The sequence below is a fragment of the Cetorhinus maximus genome, chromosome 17, assembly GCF_964194155.1.
Source record: "Cetorhinus maximus chromosome 17, sCetMax3.hap1.1, whole genome shotgun sequence".
Classification (NCBI taxonomy): domain Eukaryota; kingdom Metazoa; phylum Chordata; class Chondrichthyes; order Lamniformes; family Cetorhinidae; genus Cetorhinus; species Cetorhinus maximus.
In genome coordinates, this window is record NC_135895.1 from 20,314,710 (window position 1) to 20,337,679 (window position 22,970).

At 46.7% G+C, this 22,970-nt stretch overlaps 1 protein-coding gene across 1 annotated transcript in view; it reads left to right on the plus strand.

The window, feature by feature from the left end:
- The window catches only part of abcd3a (ATP-binding cassette, sub-family D (ALD), member 3a), a 67,510-nt gene that overhangs the window by 2,007 nt on the left and 42,533 nt on the right, over positions 1-22,970 (plus strand). The window contains exons 2-6 of the mRNA XM_078560818.1: positions 9,075-9,108; positions 9,216-9,314; positions 20,249-20,337; positions 21,151-21,220; positions 21,480-21,577. Coding sequence (XP_078416944.1) covers positions 9,075-9,108; positions 9,216-9,314; positions 20,249-20,337; positions 21,151-21,220; positions 21,480-21,577 — 390 coding nt within the window. The remainder of the gene's footprint in view (positions 1-9,074; positions 9,109-9,215; positions 9,315-20,248; positions 20,338-21,150; positions 21,221-21,479; positions 21,578-22,970) is intronic.

Consider the following 22,970-nt stretch of genomic DNA (forward strand, 5'->3'; position numbering starts at 1 on the left):
CCCTCTCCCTCTCCCTCCCCCCCTCCCCCTCTCCCCCTCTCCCTCTCCCCCTCCCCCCCTCCCCCTCCCCCTCTCCCCCTCTCCCCTCCCCCTCCCCCCCCTCTCCCCCTCTCCCCCTCTCCCCCTCTCCCCCTCTCCCCCTCCCCTCTCCCCTCCTTCTCCCCCCCTCCCCTCCCCTCTCGTCCCACCCTCCCCTTGTCCTCATCCCCGTCGTCCCTTCGCCTCGTTCCCCTCCCCCCCCGCCTCGTCCCCATCCCCCCCGTTCCCCATCCGTCCCCGACCCCCCCGTCCCCGACCCCCCGTCCCCGACCCCCGCCTCGTCCCCGACCCCCCCCTCGTCCCCGACCCCACCCTCGTCCCCGACCCCACCCTCGTCCCCGCCTGCCCCTCCCCCGTCCCCCCTCCCCCGTCCCCCCTCCCCCGTCCCCCCTCCCCCGTCCCCCCTCCCCCGTCCCCCCCCCGTCCCCCCCCCCGTCCCCCCCCCTCCCCCGTCCCCCCCTCCCCGTCCCCTCCCTCCCCCGTCCCCCCCTCCCCCGTCCCCCTCCCTCCCCCGTCCACCGCCCCCGTCCCCTCCCCCGTCCCCCCTCCCCGTCCCCCGTCCCCCCTCCCCCGCCCGTCCCTCCCTGCCCCTCGCCCGCCCCTCCCCCATCTCTCGCCCTCCCCCATCCCTCGCCCGCCCCTCCCTCCCCCATCCCTCGCCCGCCCCTCCCCCATCCCTCGCCCGCCCTCCCCCATCCCTCGCCTGCCCCCCTCCCCCATCCCTCGCCTGCCCCCCCTCCCATCCCTCGCCCACCCCTCCCATCCCTCGCCCACCCCTCCCATCCCTCGCCCACCCCTCCCATCCCTCGCCCACCCCTCCCATCCCTCGCCCACCCCTCCCATCCCTCGCCCACCCCTCCCATCCCTCGCCCGCCCCTCCCTCCCATCCCTCGCCCGCCCTCCCCTCCCCATCCCTCGCCCGCCCCTCCCCTCCCCATCCCTCGCCCGCCCCTCCCCTCCCCTCCCCATCCCTCGCCCGCCCCTCCCCTCCCCCATCCCTCGCCCGCCCCTCCCCTCCCCATCCCTCGCCCGCCCCTCCCCTCCCCATCCCTCGCCCGCCCCTCCCCTCCCCATCCCTCGCCCGCCCCTCCCCTCCCCATCCCTCGCCCGCCCCTCCCCTCCCCATCCCTCGCCCGCCCCTCCCCATCCCTCGCCCGCCCCTCCCCTCCCTCCCCATCCCTCGCCCGCCCCTCCCCCATCCCTCGCCCGCCCCTCCCCTCCCCATCCCTCGCCCGCCCCTCCCCTCCCCTCCCCATCCCTCGCCCGCCCCTCCCTCCCCATCCCTCGCCCGCCCCTCCCCTCCCATCCCTCGCCCGCCCCTCCCCTCCCCATCCCTCGCCCGCCCCTCCCCTCCCCATCCCTCGCCCGCCCCTCCCTTCCCCATCCCTCGCCCGCCCCTCCCCTCCCCATCCCTCGCCCGCCCCTCCCCTCCCCATCCCTCGCCCGCCCCTCCCTCCCCATCCCTCGCCCGCCCCTCCCCTCCCCATCCCTCGCCCGCCCCTCCCTCCCCATCCCTCGCCCGCCCCTCCCCATCCCTCGCCCGCCCCTCCCTCCTCTCCCCATCCCTCGCCCGCCCCTCCCCATCCCTCGCCCGCCCCTCCCCTCCCCTCCCCATCCCTCGCCCGCCCCTCCCCTCCCCATCCCTCGCCCGCCCCTCCCCTCCCCATCCCTCGCCCGCCCCTCCCTCCCAATCCCCTCGCCCACCCCTCCCCTCCCCATCCCTCGCCCGCCCCTCCCCTCCCCATCCCTCGCCCGCCCCTCCCATCCCTCTCCCGCCCCTCCCCTCCCCTACCCTCGCCCGCCCCTCCCCTCCCCTACCCTCGCCCGCCCCCTCCCCTACCCTCGCCCGCCCCTCCCCTACCCTCGCCCGCCCCTCCCCCATCCCTCGCCCGCCCCTCCCCATCCCCATCCCTCGCCCGCCCCTCCCCATCCCCATCCCTCGCCCGACCCTCCCCATCCCCATCCCTCGCCCGACCCTCCCCATCCCCATCCCTCGCCCGCCCCTCACCATCCCCATCCCTCGCCGCCCCCTCCCCATCCCCATCCCTCGCCCACCCCTCCCATCCCTCGCCCACCCTCCCTCCCTCGCCCGCCCTCCCCTCCCCATCCCTCGCCCGCCCCTCCCCTCCCCATCCCTCGCCCGCCCCTCCCCTCCCCATCCCTCGCCCGCCCCTCCCCTCCCCTCCCCATCCCTCGCCCGCCCCTCCCTCCCCATCCCTCGCCCGCCCCTCCCCTCCCCATCCCTCGCCCGCCCCTCCCCTCCCCATCCCTCGCCCGCCCCTCCCCTCCCCATCCCTCGCCCGCCCCTCCCCTCCCCATCCCTCGCCCGCCCCTCCCCTCCCCATCCCTCGCCCGCCCCTCCCCATCCCTCGCCCGCCCCTCCCCTCCCCTCCCCATCCCTCGCCCGCCCCTCCCCCATCCCTCGCCCGCCCCTCCCCTCCCCATCCCTCGCCCGCCCCTCCCCTCCCCTCCCCATCCCTCGCCCGCCCCTCCCCTCCCCATCCCTCGCCCGCCCCTCCCCTCCCCATCCCTCGCCCGCCCCTCCCCTCCCCATCCCTCGCCCGCCCCTCCCCTCCCCATCCCTCGCCCGCCCCTCCCCTCCCCATCCCTCGCCCGCCCCTCCCCTCCCCATCCCTCGCCCGCCCCTCCCCTCCCCATCCCTCGCCCGCCCCTCCCCTCCCCATCCCTCGCCCGCCCCTCCCCTCCCCATCCCTCGCCCGCCCCTCCCCTCCCCATCCCTCGCCCGCCCCTCCCCATCCCTCGCCCGCCCCTCCCCTCCTCTCCCCATCCCTCGCCCGCCCCTCCCCATCCCTCGCCCGCCCCTCCCCTCCCCTCCCCATCCCTCGCCCGCCCCTCCCCTCCCCATCCCTCGCCCGCCCCTCCCCTCCCCATCCCTCGCCCGCCCCTCCCCTCCCCAATCCCTCGCCCACCCCTCCCCTCCCCATCCCTCGCCCGCCCCTCCCCTCCCCATCCCTCGCCCGCCCCTCCCATCCCTCTCCCGCCCCTCCCCTCCCCTACCCTCGCCCGCCCCTCCCCTCCCCTACCCTCGCCCGCCCCTCCCCTACCCTCGCCCGCCCCTCCCCTACCCTCGCCCGCCCCTCCCCCATCCCTCGCCCGCCCCTCCCCATCCCCATCCCTCGCCCGCCCCTCCCCATCCCCATCCCTCGCCCGACCCTCCCCATCCCCATCCCTCGCCCGACCCTCCCCATCCCCATCCCTCGCCCGCCCCTCACCATCCCCATCCCTCGCCCGCCCCTCCCCATCCCCATCCCTCGCCCGCCCCTCCCCATCCCCATCCCTCGCCCGCCCCTCACCATCCCCATCCCTCGCCCGCCCCTCACCATCCCCATCCCTCGCCCGCCCCTCACCATCCCCATCCCTCGCCCGCCCCTCCCCATCCCTCGCCCCAGCCCCCCTCCCACGCCCCTTGTCCAAGGCCTCGACATCTTTGCTGAAGTATGGAGCGCGGAATTGAACACAATACTCCAGCTGAGGCTGAAGCAGTGATTTTCAAAGGCTTAGCATAAACTTCCTTGATTTTGTAATCTAAACCACTATTTATAAAGCCAACGATCCCATATACTTATTTTTAACAGTTTTATCAACTTGTTCAAAGATTTGTGTATGTGAACCCCAAGTCTCTACGTTTCAGTAGCCCCTTAAAATTGTGCCATTAATCTTCACTAATCCTTAATCTTCCCCCCACCAAAAATACACCCTTTCACACTTTGCATTAAATGTCATCAGCCTTCCCGTTTTACTGATCTCTATGCCCTTCTGACGTTTCCTGCTACCTGTATGACCAGGTGAGAAGGGATGATCTGGCTGCCCTGTACTCAGCCTCCTCAGTTGGTCGCAACAAGGGTTTTAAGTTTCTTTTTCATGAGGATATACCTTTTCCAAATCAGAATGTATTTAATTATTTAAGCTGTGAGCAATAAGGGGCCAGTCAAACAAGATTTTCTTGAGTCAAAGAAAGAGCAAATTTATTAACCATTAACCTGAGGGAAAAATAATAAAAACACGACGTCACTCACACACACACACAGGTATCAGGAATAAGGGAAGTTTGAGGCCAATAAAAATAGGTTAAAAGAATATATGGTTAAGTATCCTTTAATTGATTGTTCTGGATGTGTAGATTTTTAAACGTTGTGGGCTAGCTGGTTTTGTAGGTGCTGTCAGATATAGAAGATGTTGCAGTTATGACAAGATCTCGGTTCGCTGATAGATTTCTGGTAAAGTTGTCTTCTAAATTACCACACACTTGTTCCAAAAGAGAGAGAGGGAGACAGCTACAGCTTTCAGCCTATTTCCTCTGTTGAAAGCTTGCAAATTCCTCTTCAGTGGTTGCAACTGGCCTGAAATACTTCACCCATTGTGTATTTCCAAAAGGTTTTGTGGGTGGGTCTGTCTGTGACAGCGATTGTTTCAACATCCAGCACTTTGCATCATAATGTCTCTTAGACAGTTACGAGTTTCGATGGGTCTCTGCATTATAGGAAATGTCTCTCTTTTCATACTCCCCTGAGGGTGATCGTTTGTTTTTCACCTTCACCTTGGTAGGTGGCCTTGCATTTTTTAGTTTGTTCTGTCTCATTTCAAATTGCAAAATTTCCGGTCAGTTGGAAGTTTAAAAGTCATATTTTCAAAAATAATGGGGCACAGCCTTGTGACATATCCTTCTCATAATTCTACATTTCCAAGTTGGTGTCACCTGCAAACTTTGAAATTATGCCTTGTATATCCAAGACCAAATATCATTTGTCCTGGACGACACCACTGTATACTTCCCGCTGAAAAATGAACATTCACCACTGTCCTCTCCTTTCTGTCTGAGACAATTTTTTGTCCACATGGTCACTGTCCATTTAATCCCATGGGCTTCAATTTCACTAACAAGCCTATTATGTGAAACTTCATCAAACACCTTTTGAAAGTGCTTATTTGTAACTAACTCCTCTACCTTCATCAACCCTCTGTTATTTAATCAAAAAACTCAAACTAATTTGTCAGACACAATTTGCCTTTCACAAATTCACATTAGCTGAGATTTATTAACCTACATGAAAATACACTTCCCGGATTATAGATTCTCAAAGTTTCCTCACTGGAACACACAAAACATTCAGTTGACTGATCCAGGATTATCCCTGCCCTTTTTTGAACAAGGGTGTACCATTTGCTACCCTCTAGTCCCCTGGTACCACTCCCACATCCAAGGAAGTTTGGAAGATTGTGGCCAGAACCTCTGCTATTTCGACCTTTACTTCTGTCGGCTGCCTTGGATGACATTGGCAGCATCTTGTGTAGAGATGCAACTACCCATTCAGCCACATCCTCTGTTGCCACAAGATTATTTTCTTTTTGGTCTTAATTGGCCCCATCCTTCCTTTGACTACCCTTTTACTCTTTATGAAATCCTTTAGAATTTCCTTTAGCTGATAAAGTTTCTTAACTGCATCACCAGACATGTAACATCCATCAGTTATAGGTCAATAGCAAAATGCCATGTTGCTTTACGTCTGCCAAAAAGTTATGCTTATTTAATTGATCATAACTCCACCCTTCTACTGGATGGAATATGATCTGCCTGTGACAGTTGGTATGACTTTGCAAAATCCCCACAAAGTTTCATGAAAGGGCAGCCAAAAGTATCCAGAACAATGAAATGCTGTTACTGATAATCTTTATAATGCAAGTTGAGCAAATAAAAGTCATGTTTCAAGCACGTTTTTTCATTGATTAGCCAACAGATTTTGGTGTGGAGAAAAATTCACTTGTAACTTTCATCAATTGAATGTGTAAGAATGTTAATTGGTAACAAACAAAATACCATTCTTTAGCGCATAGTGTCAGAGTGAGCAGGAAAAGGTTCATACACCTATGTCAAATGATGCATTCCTATCTATGGCTGTACTTTTGGATGAACTGCTAAAGGCATGGTCTTTCTGGATCTTCGGATCAATGGAAAACCAAAAAAGTAGGAGAGAAAATATAATAGATGAAAAGTCAACAGTAACTTTGTTCCCTGTGATTTGTTAATACATCTCCTTTCGTGGAATGAAAGTATCTTTAGATAAACATTTTTTGTGTGTTCAGACTATGTTTAGTTTAATGAAACACTTGCTATTTTGGAGTTCAGTGACACAGTGTTCCAAATGTTACAGAATTTTGTAAGCTGTGTGTAGATTGTCATATTTTGGCACATTTTCTGTATTTTGCAATCAACTTTTGCACAGTGTTGTTTTTTAAAGGAAATCAGAACTAACGATCTCCATTTTTTGAGCACAATCAGTAGATTATACACAATGGTACAAAACTAGTGCGGTTAAATCTATGTGCCTGCTAAAAAGTCAGCCTCTTCAGAAAATACTGTCAAATAATATATGCATATTTTAATTTGATAATTAACACATTGAATTTTTTGGCTCCTTTACACAACTTTGATATTGGTTTGTTAATGGTTAAGACATTGCGTCTTTAACACAAATAAAATATGTTAACTTCTGTTTAGTTCACAGTATTTTAGGTGAAAGTAAGTGGCTTTTCAGTATAAAAACTTCAAATTTTCATTTCTTAGCTACTTTACTCAAATTTAAAATTCTACATATTTTAGAATTTTAAATGTTAATTTGTCATCTTACACAGATGAAGGAATGCTAGAGGGAAATTCTATTTTTATGAATTTGCAGAAAAACTACTCATTGAAAATCCTTGGCACCACTAGGTTTAAAAGATGCAACAAGTTTCAACATTGTGAATCACTGTAAACCTCACAAGCCACCCTAATACGTTTACAACTTCACTAAGATGATCCCTATTCCCCAATCTGAAGGCACATAGTAGGTATAAATCCCATAGAGGTGACATCAGTGGGGGGAGATGTGTAGGCATACTCAAAAATCCATTCGCCCTAGTCTTGAATAAGTTTCACCTGAAACCATCAACTACAGCCTTCCGGCAGGATGAGGGTTGAAAATTGGTGAACGCAGTGAGATGGAGGAACGTGAGAAGTTGATGGGACATTCAGCTAGCAGTGGATGAAGGTGGTGGGATTGAGAGGGAAGATGGGATTCATTAGACACAGATATGAATTTTAAGGCAAAAGTGGCATAAGGGGCAACGGTAAAAAAGGATTGCAGACAAAAACAACAGTTAAGACACAAATAAGAACAAAAGGTGTTAGGACCAATGATGACCAGCATGATTGTGAAGACCACTGGCACAAAAGGAATGTAGTAGTCGGGGAGCACAAGTATCAACGGTGAGGGAACAGTGAGTTGTGGGATGCAATCTAATGCAAGGCAGCAGAAAAGTGAAAGATTGGCAAGTGGAACACAGCAGAAATGACCCAGAAACAGGGAATGGCTTTGGATGTTCCTGCATCTCTCAGTAGCAGCCTTCACTACACTGCCTCACAAGGCCGCTTCTCCCCCCCCCCCCATCAGCCTCCATTGAAGATGTAGAGAGGGGGTGAAGAAGCAGAAGTCAGGGGAAGGAAGCATAAAAGATGCTGATTGAGAACTAACATGAAATGATATGTGGGTAGAGAGAACCCATATGCAGTACTCGTGAATGTTGCCAAAAATCCACTAGCAATTTATTGAAAATTTTGCACTTAGCACTCATCTTTTGTTTGTCAGCTTGCTGTTGTAATTTAGTTACATTTCCCCCACACCTGCACATCACATTTGGTATGTACCATATACTTCAGATACTTTAACCTCAGTTCTCCAAAACTAGCTGTTACTGCTGCCCTTACAAGCACCATGCCCTCTATTGGTTTCTTAAAGTGGCACCACCATTAAATTTATTCGTTTAAGGTCATGTTTATTTAATACCTCATTGGGCATCTTTTTTTTAAAACATTAAGATTATTGAAAGACCTAACTCTTTGTTCTACCCAGGTCTACCGATCCTTTTGGAAAGTGAGTGGAGGTTGCTTTTGTCATTGGACCAGTAGAAACTTCTGTTGTACCATTTAATGATCTTTGTCCATCTCATTGCCTATGCTCCTCTGACTAACCATCTGACAGTGATGGCTCTGGTCTAGAGGCTGCCAATCATCATTTCTGCGTTTAGCCCACTCCTTTCATGCCCTCTAATTTTGCCAATTTGGGAAGACAGAATTGTTTTTTAGGTACTTATGTGACTATAGGTTATTTATAGCTCAGGCTATTGCTGGGAAACCTGCTTTGTAGTTAATCATAGGGAACAGAATGGCAGAGGGTGGAAGTGGGAAATGATAATGAGAGAGAATTAGAGTAAGGGAAGAGAGTATCAAGAAGAAAATGGAAACGGACAAAGGAATGGACAGGCAATAGGAGATTAAAGAACAGCGGCTGAGAGGAAAGTGGATGAAGGTTGGAGGAAAAGGATGGTGGAAAAAGAGTGGAGAAGGATTGGGAAGGAAATGAGGGTGAAATTATAGAGTTGTGTGGGGGAGAGGGGCATATAGGGGCTAATGTGGAAAATGGGCAGTGAATGCAAATGTGAGGGAAGAGACAAAGGGAGAGAGGGAAGGTTAGAAGAAGTGAGGAAAATAAAGGCAAAATAGTGGTAGTGGCAAAGGGTAAGGGTGGTAATTGGAGTGAGGTGGTTGGGAGAAGCAGTAGAGGCAGGAAGAGGAAGGGGATGAGGTTACAGGGAAGTGATAGGAGTGAAGGAAAGGGGAGGATACAGAGTGATATAGGAGCAAGATGGGAAAGGGAGAAAGAAACAAAAGTGGGTAAGATGCAAAATAGGGTTGGGAGTGCAGAGATTGGGCAAGCGGACTGGGCTGCCTCTCACTTGGCATTACTTTCAACCACTACTTTGGAAGTGTGTTTTCTAATGGGATGGATTAAAACAAAAGGAAAGAAATAAAGGCACCACATTGCAGCTCTTTGGGCTGAATGGCTGTGCGAATCCATTCCACATGGGAATAATGTTACAAGTGGAAGAAGATAAATCAGTTCCTCCTTTGACTTACATGATTTATTCATAACAACTTTTCTGTGTAACACCTTAATTGTTAAATCTTTTCATTACAGTAAGACTGATGGGAAAGCTTCTCTTCAGAATGAGGTGAGTATATCATGAAAATATATTGCAATTTTAGTTATCCATTTAAATAACATTTTTGCTTAATATGGTTGCTTGGAAAAAATTTGCCCCTCCCTGCTATTTTTCAGAAAGAAGTTAAAAAAGAAAAAGCAGTTGTGGATGGTGTTTTCTTTGCAAGGATCTGGCGAATTTTGAAAATAATGGTGCCTGGAACATTTTCACAAGAGGTAGGTGTTACAGGTATATATTCAATTGAAGACTGATAATTAGTGATTTGTAAATTGGGCATATTAAACAAAAATAAATCAGAATTTGACATCAAGCAAAGGTGAAGAGACCTGCTTCCTCAGAATGAGGGGAAACTCAGAGGTCAATAAACCTGGGGATTTTATGTATCCCTTCCACATTGGTAGGGAACATTAACAGCTTTGCAGATTACCTGCTCTCTCAACCAGGAGATGATGCAAGCTAGTGGCTGAGGAAGAGAAAGAGACCAAATGATAAGAAAGATAAAAGAAGTTTCATACAATTTCAACATGATTGTTTTTCTTTGAGAGGCTAGTGGTTTATGTCTCATGGCTCAAGTCTCATTAAAATTCGAGCCAGTCAATAGAATCCTGATATAACAGCAGAATGCTGCAGCTAATAGAAATCTGAAACAAAAACCAGAATATGCTAGAAATACTCAGCAGGTGTGGCAGCATCTGTGGAGAGAGAGAAACAGAGTTACCTTTTAGGCCAATGCCTTTCATCTGGCAAGGGGTCATCAGGTCGATGACCTGATTGGCCTGAATCTTCCATTGAGTGGCAACGAGAGTCGGATTGCCACTCCCCACCTAGTTCTTACCCTGAAATACAGCCACCCCTTTCTCGCTTGACCTTCCGACTTGGGCTGAGTGAGAAAAGTACAGTGCAGCAGGTTCCTGGGGCCTTAAGTCGAGGGTAAAGCAGACATGGAACCTTTTTTATGACACTCGCTGCCATAAAGCAAGTAGGTTTAAATGTCCCAGCAACTTTGAGAAGCCAGGGAGAAGGTAAGTGTGTAAGGTAAGTACGTAAGGTAAGTGGGTAGGTTAGTGGGGGAGGTGGTGGGGTGTGTCGGAGTCGGGCGGTCAGTGATGGGCGGGGTTGAGGAGGCAGTGGGGGGGTTCGGGTGGTCAGTTGAGGGGTTGGTCAGTTGGTGGGGGTTTTGGTGGTCAGTGGTGGGGTGATCAATGGGGTGGTGGGTGAGGATAGTCGGGGGTGTGGGGAAGGTATTTGGGGAATCCTATGAGGGTCGGGACGGTAGTCGTGGGGGTGGGATTGGGTAGTTGGATCCCTTGGGGCTTCGGGTAGGGAAACCGTTGGGGCGGGGAGGGTAGTCGGGGGTTCCCAGGGGGGTCGGGAGGGTAGTTGTGGGGGTGGAGGGTAGTCCAGGTGGTGTGGGGTGGGGGGGCGTAGTCGGGGGATCCTGTGGGGGAACGGGGGAGGTCAGCACTATAGTTACCCAGGTGTTAGAAGTGGTTTTAATTCTTCTAACTTTTCCTGGGTTAACTATTCCTGTATGATAGTCAGAACCATGCGAAGACTGAAATTTAAGTTGGAGTATCTGACGGTTCCAAGTGCAGGGCTGTTGGCCATTAGAAGTTAGGACTTCCCGGGCAATTGCCATGAAATCCTTACATGGGAATTCCAGGATGGGAGCAGTCCAACAAGCTCCCTTTCCTTGATATGCTAGTTGAGAAATCCGCTAATGGGTTCTCTCTTACTGTCTACTGCAAGCCTACCTTCACTGGTCAGTGTACACATTGGGATTCCTACAGCTCCACGTGCTACAAGATTGGCCTTATCGGCAAATAGGACCTGAGCCATTTGCTCACTGTGAAAATTTGACGCCGAAATGGGGCACGTCAAAGCTACCCTGCAGGATAATTGCTACCTCGGTCAGATCATTGCTTGTTGTGTATCGTGCATACTAAGGTTGCCATTTTCGGACCTGAAGAGTGCCCAGTCTACCTCAAATTCCCCAGAAGCGTAAAGTATCTCAAAAATTTGAGCAACAGGTAAAGCCAGCTGTTTTACGTTACTACCATGCAGTGCCAGCACGAGTGGTGTTCTTTTCACTAGTAGAATGCTGTCTTCAAGCCAAGAAGACATTCTGCCAATCACACAAATGAGTAATTTGGTAAATGAATTTCAGTGCCGGTATGATGTCAGGACATAGACCGTATGTCCCAGAAATTGGCAGATCGTATCAAACAGCATGTCCCTTCGGCTATTCGCAAAAGGCAGAGCACTGACCATACTCAATCAACCTGTGCTTGCAAAACTCGAGACATGATGTCTCATGTTAGATTGATTTTGGATTGGGCAGCATTTACTGAACAATCCTGTGCCTGTTAAGAATTACACTAACAACTAATTTAAGATTATCAGTCGAGCTTGTAATGTAGCTCACTAACGCTTTTTAGAAGCTACATATATTCATGTTCAGGCACCTCTGCTGGCAAAAGGAATATGTCCAGATGTTGCACTTTTTTGAATAAACAGAAGCATGGTGGACAGAGCTCCCTGGTGCACTCTGCATGGCAATGCCTCAACCAATCAGAGCCGACTTGCTAACTAATCAGTATAAATTGTTGTTACCTTTGAAATTTGGCATTCTTGCATCTGTCTTGATGAGTGCAAGACTAAAAGCTTCAACAGTATGTTTGTTTTTTTAGCAATACTAAAGTTCTGTACTACCAAGTTTATAATATCATAACACACCCATGGCACAAGCAACTACTTATGGTTTATAGTAATCAGAGAGGCAAAAAATCCAACATCTGCCAATCGTTGCAAACTATGCTTCGTTTTGAAGAATGCATCATAAAAGCTCTTAATTTGTTGTTTCAATAGTGCAGGCAACCTTTTTTATAAGACCACAAGATAATTACAGATGAGAAATTTGAGTCATTTTGTCATCTGCCCAGGATGACCCTAAAGCCTTGCCATTGTAGCATCCAGTATGTTCTTAAAATGATTCCAACATTCTTGCTTTCACTACTCTGTCCATGAGGACTACCTGAATGCTTTATGTGAAGACTAATTTGATATTAGTTTTAAATTTGTCTTTTTATTAACTTGAATCTGTGACCTATTGTTTTATTCTTGTAATTTAAAATAATTATCCATATTTGGTAGATGGAGGAAATGCAGTGCACGTGGATTTTAGGAAAGCCTTTGACAAGATACTACATGGGAGGTTAGAAGATTAATGGGTATAGAATTAGGAGGAAGATAGCAAACCCAATTAAAATGTGTTGGAAGGGAGAATACAGAGTGGACATAGTGCAGTTTTTCCAGAATGGTTGGAAGTGGATAATAATGTCCCTCAAGGTACAGTTCTCGGCCCACTTTTGTTCACTGTACATATAAATGATTTATAATGGGAGTTGAGTTGAAATTTGGAGATGATATCAAAATTTGAAGTGTATTTAATTCTTTAAACTATGGGCCATAAACAGGGTTTTTTCTTGTTGGCAGCCAGTGAATAGTGAAGTGCAGTAAGGATCAGTGCAGTGGCCTCAGCTATTTACAATCTATATTAATGTCTTAGGTGAAGAGATAGAGAGTAACGTATCTAAGTTTGCTGATGATTGCAAAACTAGGTGGGAAGGAAAGCTGTGGGGAGGACACAGAAAGGCTGCAAAGAGATATAGACAGGTCATGTGAGTGGGCAACAAGATGGCAGATGGAATATAATTTAGGGAAATGTGCAGTTGCTAAATTTGGTCATAAGAGTAGAAAAGCAGAATAAGTGTTGATGTTCAATTGTTCAATGAATGAGCAGTTTGTCTTATGAGGAAAGGTTAGACAGACTGGGATAAAAGCAAAATACTGCGGATGCTGGAAATCTAGAACAAAAACACAAATACCTGGAAAAACTCAGCAGGTCTGACAGCATCTGCGGAGAGGGATACAGTTACATGAATGACTCATCATCAAAACTAAGGAAAAATAGAAGAGGTGAAATATAAGCTGGTTTAAGGTGGGGTGGGGGAGGTCGGACAGGTAGAGCTAGATAGAGGGCCAGTGATAGGTGGAGGCAAAGAAGAGATTGCCAAAAGATGACATAGACAAAAGGACAAAGAGGTGTTGACGGTGGTGATATTAGCTAAGAAAGCTTAGATTAGACAGACTGGGCTTGTTTCCGCTGGAATTTAGAAGAGTGAAGGGTGACTTGATTCAAGTGTATAAGATCCTGAACGGTATTGACAAAGTGGACATGGAAAGGATGTTTCCTCTTGTGGGTGAGTCCAGAACTAGGGGCATTGTTTTAAAATTAGGGGTTGCTCTTTTAGGACAGAGATGCGAATTTTTTTTCTGAGGGTTGTGCAACTTTGGAACTCTGCCTCAGAAGGTGGTGGAAGTGGGGTCATTGAATATTTTTAAGGTGGAGGTAGATAGATTCTTGTTAGGCAAGAGAATCAATTTTTAAAAAATTCATTCATAGAATGTGGGCTTCACTGGGTGGGCCAGCATTGATTGCCCATCCCTAGTTGCCCTTGAGCTGCCTCCTTGAACCTCTGCAGTCCATGTGGTGTAGGTACACCCGGAGTGCTGTTGGAAAGGGACTTCCAGGATTTTGACCCCATGACAGTGAAGAAACGGTGATATATTTCCAAGTCAGAATGGTGAGTGACTTGGAGGGGGACTTCTAGGTGGCGGTGTTCCCATCTATTTGCTGCCCTTGTCCATCTAGATGGTAGTGGTCGTGGGTTTGGAAGGTTCTGTCGAAGGAGCCTGGGTGAATTCCTGCAGTACATCTTGTAGATGGTACACACTGTTGCTATAATGTGTCGGTAGTGGAGGGAGTGAATGTTTGTGTATGTGTCAATCAAACAGGCTGCTTTGTCCTGGAAGATGTCAAGCTTCTTGAGTGTTGTGGGAGCTGCACTCATCCAGGCAAGCTGGGAGTATTCCATCACACTCTTGACTTGTGCCTTGTAGGTGGTGGGCAGGATTTGGGGAGTCAGGAGCTGAGTTACTCGTTACAGGATTCCTAGCCTCTTGACTTGCTCTTGTAGTCACAGTATTTATATGGCTAGTCCAGTTCAGTTTCTGGTCAATGACCCCAGGATGTTGCTAGTGGGGGATTCAGTGATGGTAATGCCATTGAACGTCAAGGGGCGATGGTTGGATTCTCTCTTGTTGGAGATAGTCATTGCCTGGCACTTGTGTGGCACAAATGTTACTTGCCACTCGTCAGCCCAAGCCTGGATGTTAGGCTGTTAGGCAAGGGAATCAAAGGTTATCGGGGTAGATGGGAATGTGGAATTCCAAACACAAATAGATCAGCCATGATCTTATCGAATGGTGGAGCATGCTCAAGGGGCTGAGTCGCTTACTTCTGCTCCTCTTTCGTATGTTTGTATTTTCAAGGGTGTGCTCGCACAACGAACACAGAAAGTTAGCGTGCAGATGCAACAAACAATTAGGAAGGCAGATGGCATGTTGGCCTTTATTGCAAGGGGATTGGAGTTAAAGAATAAAGATGTCTTGATACAATTGTACAGGTTTTGCTGATACCACATCTGGAATACTGTGTGCAGTTTTGGTCTCCGTTTCTAAGGAAGGATATACTTGCATTGGAGGCAGTACAGTGAAGGTTCACTAAATTGGTCCCTGGGATGAAGGGGTTGTCTTAAGATGAGAAGCTAAGTAAATTAGGCTTATATTCTGGAGTTTAGAAGAATGAGAAGCGATCTCATTGAAACTTACAAAATTTTGAAGGGGCTTGATAGCATAGATACTGAGAGATTGTTTCCGCTGGTTGCAGAGTCTAAAACACGCAGGCACAATCTCAGGGTAAGGGGCCGATTGCTTAACACTGAGATCAGGTGAAATTACTTCACTTAAAGGGTTGTGAATCTTTGGAATTCTCCACCCCATCGTTGAATACATTTAAGGCCGGGATAGATAGATTTTTGGCCTCGTAGTTAAGGGATGTGGGGAACTGGACAGAAAATGGAGTTGAAGCCCAAGACCAGCCATGATCGTATTAAATGGCAGAGCAGGCTCGCTGGGCCATATGCTCTACTCCTGCTCCTATTTCTTGTGTTCTTGTGTTTAGAAGCCCCTGTGAAATTGAAATGGAATATTAATAAGATAGAATTCTACGAACATACAAATTAGGAGCAGGTGTAGGCCACTTGGCCCCTCAAGCCTGCTTCGCCATTCAATAATATTAAGGCTGATCTAATTTTAACCTCAACACCAGATTCCCGCCTGCCTCGGCTAACCTTTCACCCACCCCCCTTGCTTATCAAGAATCTATCTACATCTGCCTTAAAGATATTTAAAAACTCTGCCTCAAATGCTTTTTGAGGAAGAGAATTCCAGTGTCTCAACCCTCTGAGAGGAAAAAAAAATCCTCATCTCTGTCTCAAATGGGCGACCTCTTATTTTTAAACAGTGACCCCTAGTTCTAGATTCTCCCAGAGGCAACATCCTTTCCACATCCACGCTGTCAAGCACCCATAGGATCTTGTATGCTTCAATCAAGCTATGTCTGTAAATATGCTGTTAATATATGTAAATTTACAATTTTACAGCTGTTTGTTTACTGCAGATTTTGAAGCTTTATTTGTTTGTGAAAGTTGATTACAGTGTCAGCGTTAAGTCAACCTAACTATCCCTCTAGTGGCTTAACTTGAGACTAAGCCCTACTGAGCTCTGTTGAATAGAGTTGTCACAGCAACAATAATTATGAACAAGATGGAATGTCATACTATTTTTCATCATCTCTAGTATGCTGGTTCAGACACCCCACCTGAAATTTGATCTATACCTGGAAACCCTACATTGCAGTGAATTTAATCCTTTGAGAACTAAGTTTAGCTCAGGAGTGCATTTTAACAAATAATACACCAAGATTTGCCATGGCAGGATAACCTGAAATTACAAAACATGACAGTACTGTAAAAATAATGCTTTTATTTCTTTGCAGTTGGCAATATAATATGTGTGGTAGCTGCACCATCCAAAAACTTGCCTGATATATTCAGTTTTTTTCGTTTTTGAAAATCGGAGCACTTGCTAGAATGTTTATAAACTTAATCCATGATTTAGAGCTGTCTAAAAATTTCCAACATTTTTAATTTATTCACTTGCAACTAAAACTTCTACAAGATGCCATTTTCTTAAACCTCAAATACATTTATGTTTCTTGAAACTAATACATTCAATAGCTGGTCATAGCTCTTCTGTGCAACTATCCTTTTTATTTTAAATAAAAATAATCCTAATTTCCCAGTGTCTTCCACCTCCATCAGGACCAGTGATGTTGGAAAAAGCACCTCGCAAGTTTTTATGTCAGTTTACATGGGAAACAGTTTTGTATATATTTAAAGATATTTAAAGTCAGTTTTTATAGTTGATTCAAAATACATTGGGCAAGAAATTGGGCTCACCAGCACCTGCTTTTGGCCGTTATGCATGCTCATAGAACTCCAAGATAGCATCCATGGTTTGTACATGGTGAATGCCCACCGGAAGTATGCAGATCAGGTTGATCAGAGGTGCCATTTTGGAGTTGAAACTCCTGCCCCCTCTAAACCCTGCACAACTGAACACCTGTCAACCAGCAGGAAGAATCATCACCTGCTTCACCAGCATTATTTAAGGAGATTATCAACTACTTATAAGTTAGTTGCTGGTTGATTTCTTCTGGCTGCTGCTACGATTCTACAAGTATTTGGTGCTATCTATAGTTGTTTCAAGTTGCAAAAGTCTACAGCAAGTACACAAAGAGTTTTGCTGACTTCAAGATTTTTGCACAAACCAGTTGCTCCCAGACGTGTGCATAAGTAGATTTTCCCCTCAAAATGCAACATGACTTAGAGAATGAACAGGGCTCATACAGAGCAGGACAAACTGCTGAAAGAGGGAGGAGGAGGACAATTGGGTGGAAGCAAGAGGTGCATGCCAGTGGCCATCCGCAGCTTGTACATCAGAATAGTGTGAGATGAGGTGGAAGTGGATGTAAGTGGAAGATGAGATAAAAATCCAGCACTGACCTCACTAATAGGCGTCCAAAGAATAGTGAGCACTGCCTCTTCCATGGAGATTAGGACATGTAGGTGTGTCTGTCGTCTCCTCCAGTTAGAAAAAAGGCTTGCAATTATATAGTGCTTTTCATGATCATGAGGGGTCCTAAAACACTTTACAGCAGATAAAGTACTTTTGAAGTGTATTCACTGCCGTAACAGAGGAAAGGCTTCATGGTAATGTGCATGCAACAAGCTCCACCGACAGCAATGTTATAATGAACTTATAGTCTATTTTTATGATTGGATTAAGGGATAAATATTGGCCAGGATACTAGGAGTAACACTCCTGCTCTTCTTCAAAATAGTGCCTTGGAATCTTTTGTGCCTATCTGACAAGGCAGACGGATCCTCTTATAAGATAGGCTTATAAGGGTTTTACAGTCCATGAAAGAAAAAAATGTAGTATACAGTTAGCTGTCCATTGATTGATCTTAATACAGTGATTCAATGTTGCTGCTGTTTAACTTAGCTATTCTCCTGGATGTATTTGTGCAGAGCAGATTTCCATGTTTCAATAGATCTCAGTTCACAGTTCAAAGTTCACAGTCGTGTTCTTCCCAGGGTGGTCACTTTACAAACTGGACGTGGTACTTCCAGAGAGAGAGAGAGAGAGAGAGAAGGCACATGGCTCCAACAGCCTGTTTCAATACAACATTGTCCTTTTCACTTCTTCCTCTCTCCTGCTTGACAGGGGCTCCCTGGGAATACCTTGCTGGTTGTATATTCCAGAGAGGCTTGAATAGTTCACGCCTGCTGCAGTTATTGTTTCAGGACAGGTAATTGAATTTTGATGCTTCATCTCAGAAATATTTGCAAAGTCTCAGTGTGGTGTGAATAGTTAGGTGATGGGGTCTATCACGCTCGCCAGGTGGTTGATTGTCTTCTTTCCAACTTTGTGGAATGCGAAATTGTGTTTTGTAGCAGCTCAGCCTATCTGGGTGATTCTTTTAAAACAACACAATTGTCTGGATAGGGTTGCAATTTAAAATCCATCCAGTAAAAAGATCAGAAATCATATCTTCAAAAAGCACATCCTTATGACAACATTTAAAGATTTTTACTGTAACAAAACAAAATCAACATAGACTAAACATTAACAAAAATACCTGAAAAAACTCAGCAGGTCTGACAGCATCTGCGGAGAGGAACACGGTTAGCGTTTCGAGTCCGTATGACTTCAACAGAACTAAGGAAAAATAGAAAAGAGGTGAAATATAAGCTGGTTTAAGGGGGGGTGGGTGGGACAGGTAGAGCTGGATAGAGGGCCAGTGATAGGTGGAGATAACCAAAAGATGTCATAGACAAAAGGACAAAGAGGTGTTGAAGCTGGTGATATTATCTAAGGAATGTGATAATAAAGGTACAGATAGCCCTAGTGGGGGTGGGATGGGGGGAAGGGATTGAAATAGGCTAAAAGGCAGAGATAAAACAATGGATGGAAATACATTTAAAAATAATGGAAATAGGTGGGAAAAGAAAAATCTATAAAAATATTTGGAAAAAAGGATCAGAAAGGGGGCGGGGATGGAGGAGAGAGTTCATGATCTAAAACTCATCATGAACTCTCTCCTCCATCCCCACCCCCTTTCCGATCCCCCTTTTTTCCAAATATTTATATAGATTTTTCTTAGTTCTTAATTCTGTTGAAGAGTCATACGGACTCGAAACGTTAACTGTGTTCCTCTCCGCAGATGCTGTCAGACCTGTTGAATTTTTCCAGGTATTTTTGTTTTTGTTTTGGATTTCCAGCATCCGCAGTTTTTTGCTTTTATTTTATTATAGACTAAACATTACTTGATGGGCAACTAATATACCAAACTATAGAAAATGTACTTCCCAATTAACTAATTAACACACTTAAAACACTTTATGACCCATTTCTACATTGCACCATACTCTCAGCAGTTATGTAGCCTTGTAGATTTTAGTCCAAATCCCTCCCAGCTCTTCAGCAGCCTCCCTTCTCCCTGACACACCCCGGCGAGTCTTCCAGTGTCTTTTGAAAGTCACTTAACTCAGTCTTCTGAGTATCCCCAAACTAACTTCCAGCAGCAAGACCCAATCCGACAACTCCTTGGCTCTTAAATCTCTGCTAGTTCAATCTCTTCAAAATCAGAAAATCAGTCCTCATCATCCTACTTGCTGGCTAACGGAAAACAGTCTTTTCCTCTGCTTTTCACTGCGATAGCTGTTTCTGTCTTCCTCTCTGGATCACTGAGTCTGTGTGTGTCTGGCCAGAAATACCAGTTGCCCCTCTTTTGTGTCAAGGTGTGTGAAACCTGTACCTTGATTTTCTATAGGCTTTGGCCAGGGCCTCTTTCCCCATGACAACCTAATTGCACGGGCCTATCTCCAGGCTGAATTAGTATATGGGCATACGAACTAGAAGCAGGAATAGGCCATGCCATAGTATGATCACACTATTACCCATTCAAAACATTCTATCTCCCTTTAACTTAAAGAAAACATTTTAAAACATAACTGTCTTATAAAGCCTCGCATTCATTACAATATTGTCAGAGAAAGTCATTGAGAGCTTATTTACACCTTTTGATGATCAATATCGATAGAGGTATTAACTACTCTTGATTTGATTTTGTACCAGGGGAGGTAGAGGAAAGAACTTAGTATTTACACACCAAATCTTCAAGGGAGCATTGATAAAGTTCGACAGAATTCCTTTGAGTACATCTATGTGTGCTTCTATTCTAAAGTTTGGACGCAATGAAAATGAATTTTTCCTGCTGTTTGATTTCCTCCCACACTGTGTGTATTTTCCTAGCCAGGAGGGGTAAATGGAGAATGTTCTCTGAACCATTTGCCAATGCAGTTCTCAATTTAATTGCTAGACTCTTGTTATTTTTCTTTTCTCCTCCCTCACAAATTGTCTCTAACCATATCTCACTGTTCCAAAGGTGAGGAATCAGAGGAAAAACTGTCCTCTGTGGTATCAATGTACTACAATGGCATGCATTTGTAAAATAGTCATACTCAGCCAATGATGATATGAATCTTTCTAACTGATAGAGGGGAAGATGCCTTGTTTGAATCAAGTAAACATTAAATACTTGTTTTTCTCATTCTAGTCTGCATACCTGATTCTCATTGCGGCAATGCTTGTTGCTCGAACCTACTGTGATGTCTGGATGATTCAAAATGGGACCATGATTGAAAGGTATGTTTGCAGATCTCACTGTTCATGATATCTCAATATCTGCATTTAGACATAGGTGCAAGTGGAATGAGAATTCTTTTTCACAGCAATTAAGTTCAGTTTTGGACCTAAATCCATGCTACCCTTAGTTGGGAGGGTAGAGCTATGTAAAGAAAATGGGGATGAATTTACATGAGGTGCTTTCACTCCAATGGAAAACAATTTTCACCCAACTGTGATCTGGAGAAGTCCTTACTGGAGAGTTTTCTGGGTCAACTCATTTAACTACCCATTAGATTAGTATTTGGTGCAGATTCCATTTAACACAAGTGTACTCTGCTGGAATGCATAGGAATTAGAATGCAGCCGTTATAAATACTGGATAGCCAAGCAGCTCTTCGTGGGGAGAAGGAGGTGGGGGGGAGAGGGGTTACACTTTTTTCACCTAGAAACCATCTGTTTACGTGCTTTTTTTCCCCTTAAGAATTCTGGGAAAGCCAAATTTTAAATTTGCATAGTGACAACATACAATATACCTGGCATTGACCAGTAGGATCATCTATATGTTATTATGCACAACCTTCACATTGAGTGAATGGATATTCTTCTGTTGAGATAGTTGGAAGGGTTGTTCAGCGTGGAGCTCGAAAGCGACATGGGTACCATTGCTGAAAGGGCAGTGCATGCAGATGAGCGTGGCTGAGGGTCCTCATGTTTTTTATTTAAAAGCTTTTTCTAAGTGTATTTGGAGTGATAATACATATGTATTTTGATCAAATTTGTATTGCATAATTGTGTACCTAATCTCCGATTCTATGCATGTCTGGTTTGCAGTGCAATTATTGGTCGGAGCACCAAAGATTTCAAGAGATACTTATTCAACTTTGTTGCAACAATGCCAGCTGTAAGTTTGTTTTCTGTTACTTGTTATATCAACAGTTTTACATAGCTAATACTGGGCTGAAAGTCATAAGTGGGCATATACATTGATGTATCTACATCACCTAATATCCTATTTATTTTGTAAATTGATGAATTGTAATGATTACAAATTAAAGTTTGAAGAATTTTTCTGTTAGGATATTCTTGTTAGTCAAAATTATGAGTTGCCCTTCTTAAATACTGTTTTTAGTGATGCTAATTTATAATTTTTATTACTTCAGATATCTCTGGTAAATAATTTCCTGAAGTTTGGCTTGAATCAACTGAAACTCCGATTCAGAGTAAGACTCACCACCTACCTGTATGAGGAATACTTAAAGTAAGTCGGTAGCTATTGGAGCAATGTAGCATGGTATAGTAAATTTATATAGTTATTCAGAAATAGTACAGTCTTGTCTCTGTACTCTGACTATTTTGAATGAATAATATGGTATTACCCTGTTTGGTCATTATCAAACAACAATATAATTTTAAATTAATGTTGAACAAAAAAGTCTTTGCTTATACTTCTTGCATTTTAAAATACCCCCAAGGGATCTTTTTGAATCTGCAGTAGTTTTCAAACAAGGTGGTGTTGGGGTTGGGGGGTGCAAGGAGGAGCGAGTGCAAAACACACTTGCAGACCCTTCTACCAGAGTATGTTAGCTATCAGGCCGCATCTGCATGTCACTACTCAGGTGGTTGCCTGAAGTGAAGGGGGAAGTAGCAGCTATTTAGCGTATGGAAGGAAGTTCAGGGAGCCTGAAGCCACGGCCAGTACCAAAAGAAGTCTCTGCTGGAAGAAAGCATGTCATTAGACTGGATGTTTCAGGAAGGCCCAGGGACGAGGGAAGCTGCAGATTTAGCTTCATTTTAACTGCCCACAGCAGTTAGGTGGCTGAGGTACCTGCTGGAAGTAGGAAGTAACCTCATGAATTAATGCATATCATGCAATTTGAGGAGCTTGCTGGAAGTCCCTCAGCAGGGAAGCTGCTACAAAGGAAAGCTTTTCATGTACCTTTTTTTTGATCCGTTCACGGGATGTGGGCTTCACCGGCAAGGCCAGCGTTTATTGCCCATCCCTAGTTGTCCTTCAGAAGGTGGTGATGAGCTGCCTTCTTGAACTGCTGCAGTCTATGTGGTGTAGGTATACCCACAGTGCTGTTAGAAAGAGAGTTCCAGGATTTTGACCCAGTAACAGTGAAGGAATGGTGATACATTTCCAAGTCAGGATGGTGAATGACTTGGAGGAGAACTTCCAGGTGGTGATGTTCCCATCTATCTGCTGCTCTTGTCCTTGTAGATTGTAGTGGTTGTGGGTTTGGAAAGTGCTGTCTAAGGAGCCTTGGTGAATTCCTGCAGGGCATCTTGCAGATGGTACACACTGCTGCTACTGTGTGTTGGTGGTGGAAGGAGTGAATGTTTGTGGATCTGGTGCCAATCAAATGGGCTGCTTTGTCCTGGACGGTGTCAAACTTCTTGAGTGTTGTTGGAGCTGCACTCATCCAGGCAAGTGGGGAGTATTCCATCACACTCCTGACTTGTGCCTTGTAGATGGTGGACAGGCTTTGGGGAGTCAGGAGGTGAGTTAGTCGTCGCAGGATTCCTAGCCTCTGAGCTGCTCATGTAGCCACAGTATTTATGTGGCTAGTCCAGTTCAGTTTCTGGTCTGCTAGTGGGGGATTCAGTGCTGGTAATGCCATTGAACATCAAGGGGCGATGGTTAGATTCTC